The following is a 7892-nucleotide window of genomic DNA, read 5'->3' as shown; positions in this document are numbered from 1 at the left end:
GTCATCCCTCCAGACAGACACGCTGACAGATGAAACGCTGGCTGCAGCTCGCACAGCCAAAGAGCTTTGACTATTTAGAGAAGGACATTCACTTAAAGACAGTCCCATGGTGCTCGAAGGTATTGTGCTGGACTAAATTGGAATCCCCGCCTGCATCTGTGTGACAGAAAATGGATGCAGCAGCACAGCCAGTGAATGCCTTTCAGTGCAGAAGTGAATCTTTAAGAACAAAAAGGCAAATCAGCCAGATTTTACTTTTTTTTAATGGCACCAATAAAACGATTACAATAGGAGGAAATCATTTTAAAACTAAATGACAATAGACTGTACAACATTGTCAATATAAAGATTATCAATAAAATTTTGTATATTTTGTCAGCATGTATAAATACAGTATCTTACAAGGACATCAAAGTGGTATTTGCTACATAGCTTACATTATGACTAGAACACAGAATCAATTCATGCAGTATAATGCCCAATTATACGAAAATAAAAATAATAATAAAAAAAATGTCAAAAATAAAATAAATTAGAAGCACACTTTCTTTTTCTATCTTTAGCATTTACAACGTTTCGTGGGCCAATGTGCTGCAAGAGCTTCTGTATGGTCCAAACCACTAAATCAACTAACATTGTCTATTATTTCAACACTAATGTCATTCCATGTACATACTAGTGGTGAGTGCACATATACACAGTCGGTCTGTTGGCAGTTGATTAGCTTTGATGCATATAACAAGTAACAGTGACAGAATGAAAGGTAACTGTTCCAATACAAGAAGAAAAAGAGTAAAGTTCACACATTTCAGGGTGAGCGTAACAGGAAAAAATGGAAGATTTCTCACGAGCAGGGAAGTGAGATCTTTCAAACGATGTTTTCTGTCAAAGAGGCATTTAAATGAACTCCCTTTTGCAATGTACAAAAAGTCTTTAAGTCTGTAAATAAGAGAGTGACCTTACTGCAAGAATGATGCAGGGTGTGGTGTTGCATGCTTGAGATATGCAGGCAGTCTGATGTATATAATGTAAAAGTACAATTACTCTGTAGATAACAGTATCAAATGTACTGAACTTCTTTTCTGCAGGTGACTTAAAATGAAAAAAGCAAGCAACCGGAGGCTTAACCAGCAGTTGGTTCTACATGCGTTCACTCAAAGCACCGCAGGCAACTAGTTCTTGGTGACACAGCCAGGCATACCAGTGAGTAATATAAAAATATACACAGGAGTAAAGTATCTCTATAAAAATATATTTGTACATTGTCATTCTTGAGATTAAAGATTTATGTGCAAAAATAAATTGAAGAACAAGCATTAAAGTTACCAGATGATTCCGATATATCATTTCCTTGTAAAGTTCTCGCTGTTGTATTTTGTTGAGCCCTAAGGAAGGATTGCAGAGAGAAATGTTGCTTTTATGCAGACTGGCGTGGCAAGCATAGAGTCTGATTCATATTCCACATGAAATTTCTACCCTTCTTTTTTTTATGTTTACGCTCTTCTGGACAGAGTCCCCCCACTGTTTCAACCCGACACATGGCTGAACGTGCCTCTCAGCGAGCACCATAATGTAAAACACCTGAAACCTAAATCTTATCTTAGCGTATCGGTTTACACAGTTTTATGAAGTGGTCAGATTCACGAGCAGACGCAGAGATGGATACCTGAGGAAAAAAGCAAAAGAGAGTCTGCTGAAACTTGCTGTGCGTTAATGTTTGCTGCAGCTGCTTTTCTTTGATGTTCTGTTCAGGGTAAATGTTTTTATTTCTGGTGGGTGCAGGTGAACATCCCTACACCAACCAGGAGCACTGAGGTATAAAAAGACATGCAGATAAATGTCATCCTTTGACTTGTGTGTGTGATTGCTGAGACTGCTTTAGTGAAGGCGGTTGAACCCTTTGCCAGGTGTTTTCAGTTAATCTACCCAATTAGGCCCCTGCCCAGGATAATTCAAAGATAAGTAATATAAGAACATAGCTAAGCCTACAAAGCGTGTTTTAATAGGAATGAAAAAGGTCTGACTCATTCAAACTTAAAAGTGGAAGAAAGGTTACAACTCAAACTCAGACTATTTCCTTTTCACGTTGATTGGGGGAGGCTTTATCAACCCCCCAAAAAGCACCTGTGTAGATGCACTATGCGGGTACAGTATGGCAACCTTTGCAAAATCAGAAAAAAATGAAATGAAATGAGGCAAAAAGGTGACGATGCAAAGCAGTAAAGAGATTTTCAGTGACAGAAGAGATCAGGAAGAGATCGAATGATTACTGCAATCGGTTTTCTGACCTTTCACCGCCTTGAATCAAATCTAAAGTCTAATGAACAAGACTTGCAAAGCATCCAGATAGCAGCTGGTGATTCAGCAGAGCGGCTGTCAGCCTGGAAGAAGAAAACAAAAGCAGCCCTAATCCATGCTGGGGTTGAGGATATAGTCGAGTTTGCCTTGATTTGTGTTTTTCATGGCTCAGTTGGGCTGACGCCTGAGATATGCTCTGAAATTAAGCTATTACATTACACACGAGCTACACTGCTCTTTATAGATTAACAGGAAATAGCCTGCCGAATACCACATAATCATTTATATACACAAGTAGCTATATTAGAAATCCTGTAGTAAAGAGAAAGTTTTTGTAATGTGACTGAGGAGGCTGTGTGGTTATGATAACGACATATAATGTTGTTTTAAGTTACCTTTAAACTGCTCACTTAATTGTGTCTTCAAATAGGACCTTTGAGCAAAAAAAGGAAAAAAAGTGACATCATAAAAAGTTTGAATAAAACAGATTTAGGGTTTTTCTTCCCCTCACAGAATGAACTGAATGCCAGGTTGATTAAAAATAAAAACCATATTTCTTTACATTCTTCATTGTTCTTTTCTTAAGTCTGTTCATGCACAAAATGTGGCTGCAGCAGAGTTGTATAATTCCAGGCTTTTGTACAGTCTTTGCATGTGCTTTCCTTGTCCTTTGCTCTGTACACCAGCAGTTAGTGTGGATTTTGATGGCTGGATTTAAGAGCCGAACGTGAAACACCAAAGCTTCCTACTAACCTCACTGCTAACACTGGTAATGAATGTGCTGATGCTGATGCACTTTCCCATCCACATGTGAATGTGTGTGTGTATGTATGTCTGTGTAGATCTTTGGGTAGATTTTGGGAGCCAATCCGCTGCCTCCCTGAGCCAGGAGGAGCTGCTGGTGGGCAACGTAGTCCTCGTACGAAAGACAGTCTTTATCCCCGCTGGCTGGCGGAGGAGAGACCGTTGGGCAGGTTCGGTCACGACTGGCCACGGGCAGACGCTGAGCAGAAGGGAGAGCAGAAGACGATGAAGAAGAGGAGCAGGTGCGTTTTAACTGGCAGAACCAGAGAAGGGCAGCGCCTAAGATGAAGGCGACGCATGCTGGTACTCCGATAATCACAGGCCAGGGGAGACTTGGAGATAACGGTAAAGGAACTGAGTTGGGGGGAGGCTTCCGATCTGCAGCGGAGAGAAAATAAGAGCATTAATGACAAGTGGAAATAAGACATGCTACATGAGTCATGGTGACTAACTTTACAATACTTTTTTGCTGTAAGCTAGCATGTTGTTAAATAAAGGTGGCATTAGAGACAGAGGTTTGTAAGAAAGGAGGTTAGCTAAGCAGATTGTAGCTAGGGATTCATCTGAAATGTGGATGTCAGTTTGAAGCTGAATCAAAAGCTTGAATAATTTTGATTTATGAGGCCAGTTTATTCAATTCAATTCAAACATCAATTGGCTCAATAGCAAAGGGCAGACTGAAAGTATTTCACTTCTGGTACAGCAACAGTAAACAGTAGCCAAGTGAGCTGAAAACACTGTGAAGCTCAAACAATGAGGCTTAACGTTTGCCGGGAAGCTTTTTAGTGCATGTACGATAAGATAACGAGTTGTGGTCAAGTGTGTGGTAAGAACTGATGCGAAGAGCAGAGAAAGCAGAAACGAATCGCACTGGGCTGAAATGCAATGAGTGAGGTAAATCGCATAAACCGTCTGTTTTATTTATATTTTAATCTTATTAGTCTTGGTCTCGGGCGCCACGGTGCTCCAGCGGTTAGTACGGTCGCCTCATAGCAGGAAGGTCCTGGGTTTTAATCCAGTCTGGGGTCTTTCTGTGTTTGAGTTTTGAATTTGCGTGTTCTCTCCGGGTACTTCTGCTTCCTCCCACAGTCTTAAGACATGCATGGGCTTAAGTTATTTGGTGATTCTAAACTGGTTTTAAGAGTGAGTGGTTGTGACAGACTGAAGATCTGTCCAGGGTGTACCCTGCTCCTTTCTGGGATAGGCTCCAGCCCCCTACCCTTTATGGTCTGCTCCACATAAAGAATGGTTAGCAGTAAGGAGTATAAATGAATAATTAACACTTGTATGGATCGGTTCTTGGTATCCACAGTTACAGTTATCTGTGCCTCTATTGGAAGAAAGAAAGAGCATACATCTGGAATAAGAGCCACAGATTTCTGCTCACATAAGAACTTTTAGGTGAAGTTCTTGTGGCTTTGTAAACTATAAGATCTAATAATTCTGTCTCTGCAGGCAGCACGTTTCTTCCTCTGACCTGGAAGCACAGTGAGGTAGGCACTCCTGAAGCTGTAGCCCATAGTGTTGGCTCCCATGCAGATATACATGCCGGCATCTTCCTCCTTGGCTCTGGTTATCAGAAGCTTGTTGAGGTATGATCCATCAGGGCGTGACCAAACGTCTCCTGGAGGCAGGACCACAAAGTGATAGTCTCCAACCTTGGAAAAAACATCAATACACACCTCAAAGTTAAAAAAGAATTCAGTCTAATGAATAATGCTGCTAATTTGCTTCAGAAAAGGTTTTTTTGTACCTCTATGGTGGAGTTAAATTTGTTTTCATCACCAGGTTCGACTCTTTTAAGCCACTGGATAACTGGCTTGACGTCACTGCGGACTTTACACTGAAAAGACGTGGTTCCCCCATAATCCACGGTGGTGTTGACAGGGTGAGTACCTGTCAGGATGGGTTTAGAGTTGGTACGTTCTGAAGAAAGAGACAAAATAGACAAACGTGCAGAAACAGAAACAGAAACTATTTTTAATGTTGTATTCTTCAAACTACAAAAATGTGAAAAATGAAATGGTTTGATTATTTTATTTTCTAATTGTCTGCTTTATTAAGAAGTAAACGAGGAGGTATACACTTGTAATCAATTTATTTGGAGTAAATTACACCAGAGAGAGTAATAATTTAGGTAAAGAGGATTATTTGCTGTATTCACCTTCCCCTGCATCATCCCTGTCTGCTAAAGACATGCAAACAGATCATTTATCTGTAGCTCTTGTTTCTTCTTTATCAATTCACACAGCTGATAAAAAGAGGCCTTGCAGAGATACTTAATCATCTCCTTTCCGTTATCTGTTAATCTGAGAGCAACAGAAGCCTGAGTGAGAAAGGCTTTTTGGTTGGTGGATTACAGGATTAATTAATGAAAGAAAACCAGCTTTCAAACTTAGCTTAATTTCTACGTGGTGGTGATGATATGGAAACCTTTTCTTTGTATCTGATAAAGAGTTCAAAGAATACATTTTCCCCTTGTAAACAGCAGTGCTAGCTTAATTTTCATGGTGCTGGTATAGACTTTAAAAATGTTAATGTAACAGAAACAAGCCCTGAGAAAGCTGAGGTTAATTCCATTTAAATACAGAGGGGTTGTCATACAGCTGAAAATTCACCTCCGAGCACAATTTATGCTCCTGCTATAGCGTCTTGCATCTCCACTCACAGGCTATACATGATTTTTAAAAGCTTTATTGGGTTTCTGACCCTGTGTCTCTTTTTTTCTAGTTCTCTTTCTAACAGCTGGGAATGACGGACAGTTGGATGAATCTCAGCCGATAGAGAAAACGTCACATCTGACACAAGCAAGCAGCGGCTTGATTTACTTTCTTTTTATTTTATGTGCGCTTGTGTGTGTGAGACTACAGCTGTGGTTTAATATAGAACAGATGTGTGAAGTGGAGTGAGAGTGTAGAGAGCTAGTTTGAGCTTCTCAACAGAGCTATAACATTTGGTTACACGCAGTTGAGTGGACACACGCACAAAACCGACACCATCTCTCCACCAAACAGGTCAACACTAAGTCGATCGATCTTCCAACACAACCTAATACGGCACAAAACACCCACAAGTCGCCATAACACACATTCGACCCTCAACAGTAACAAGACTCTTTTTAAAAAGCGGATCACACTGCAGCCTGAAAAGCCCGCTGAACATTTCTAACCTGTTGGACCGATGTTTACAGACAACACTAGTGGGGGTAGGGCTGCCACAAACTATTATTTTGATAATCGACTAGTCACCGATTATTTTTGCGATTAGTCGACTAATCAGATCATCATCCATTGGACATAAAACATACAGCTTATTGCACCAGCATTCATCTGCTCTTATATAACTATCATTAGCTTACAGCTGTAAGTGTTTAAGGTCTGTGCTAACTAAAAATAAAGAAAAGATGATAGTTTATTACATTTTAATGAAATTTGCAGATTGTTTCGGTGAAGTTTAATAAACTCCTTGCTATCTAAAATATAACAGGACACCGGAATATATTCTCCAGCATCTCACACTTCTGATAATCAGTTGTCTGCTTGATGTTTATTCAGCTGTGCAAAAACTAACTTTAATCTCAGCCAAACCGATTTACTCAGGAACAAATAAAATACGAAAAAAAGCCAAACAATAACATTTTTAAGTTATCTAACTCCAGTAGCGACAGACGGCGGTGGGTTTGAAAACGATTTGCCGGGAGTCCGGTGTTCTCACGGCTCTACTGAGCTAGCTATCGAGCTAGTGGGTAACAGACGTCTCCGACAACGTCCGAGCGCTTTTGAAAATATGCGGTGTCTTGATAAACTGAGCAGATATTTGAGGTTTACACAGCTACATTCTCGCCTGAAAATATGTTAAACGTTTATTTTGTGACCCAAAAAGAATAATAAGAGTAATATTAAAACTAACCAGCTGCCGCCATTGTTGGAAACTGAGCTGGGCTGCGCTATGAATTCTGGGACAGCTTCTTCTTCTCCTTCGGGGTTAAACGGCAGCTGGCATCCTTGTACATGCAGTGCTGCCATCTTCTGTTTCAGTCCGTTATTACACTCTTAAACCCTACTACTCATTCCTGCATCTTTTGTGATCTTACAAAGCTTCAAACGACACGTCGACTTTTAAATCAGTCGTCGACGATTTTGATAGTCGACGTAATCGTGACTAGTCGACTAATCGTGGCAGCCCTAAGTGGGGGATCAATAAAAGCTGCTGAAAGAAGACTTATAAATAACCTTCTATTCTTAGTGATAAGCCAGAACCTTCTCAATTATGAGCACTTTTTATCCTGTAAAATATAAATGTTTGTCAGCACAAGTTAACAGTCATCAATTACAGCATAATTGTAAGCGAAATCTGCTAATGACTACCATCTTAATGTCATTCTCTCTTTCAATAAAGCCTGTATGTGAGCATGAGCGGTTGCTTCCTGGCAGCAGACTCTTTGACAACAAATCATTTAAATGGCTGAAAAGTTAATTATAGTGATTTTGATCACATGCTCTTAGACATCCTGCATAATCACTGTACCGTGAGTAAGACTGGAAACAAAACCCATTTCAAACCCTGCTATTTTGTCACGCCGGCCCTTCAGTAAAACGATGATGTGTACAGCATAATGTGTATTATTGTTTCAGTGAGAGACATTCCTACTGGTCTATAATATAACAGCAGGAATGCTAAAATACTTGCACGCCACATTCCCCCAAAATTTGCTTTTTGATGTGTCACAGCATGAGATGACCACATATAGCCATATATAACGCATACACTGAACATTTCACGAGCATGCT

At 40.1% G+C, this 7892-nt stretch overlaps 1 protein-coding gene across 3 annotated transcripts in view; it reads right to left on the bottom strand.

The window, feature by feature from the left end:
- Positions 1-245: 245 nt before the first annotated feature.
- fgfrl1a (fibroblast growth factor receptor like 1a) overlaps positions 246-7892 on the bottom strand; it is a 66787-nt gene continuing 59140 nt past the window's right edge. For 2 of the 3 annotated variants that reach the window (XM_026182139.2, XM_080304462.1), the window contains 3 exons: positions 4856-5028; positions 4580-4760; positions 246-3480 (listed from right to left, as the gene is read on the bottom strand). In XM_026182139.2, coding sequence (XP_026037924.1) covers positions 3059-3480; positions 4580-4760; positions 4856-5028 — 776 coding nt within the window. In that variant the 3' untranslated portion in view covers positions 246-3058. The remainder of the gene's footprint in view (positions 3481-4579; positions 4761-4855; positions 5029-7892) is intronic. The other variant, XM_080304457.1, reaches the window with a different exon arrangement.

This window comes from Astatotilapia calliptera, chromosome 2, assembly GCF_964374335.1.
Source record: "Astatotilapia calliptera chromosome 2, fAstCal68.1, whole genome shotgun sequence".
Lineage (NCBI taxonomy): Eukaryota > Metazoa > Chordata > Actinopteri > Cichliformes > Cichlidae > Astatotilapia > Astatotilapia calliptera.
This window is presented reverse-complemented; position numbering and strand designations above follow the sequence as displayed.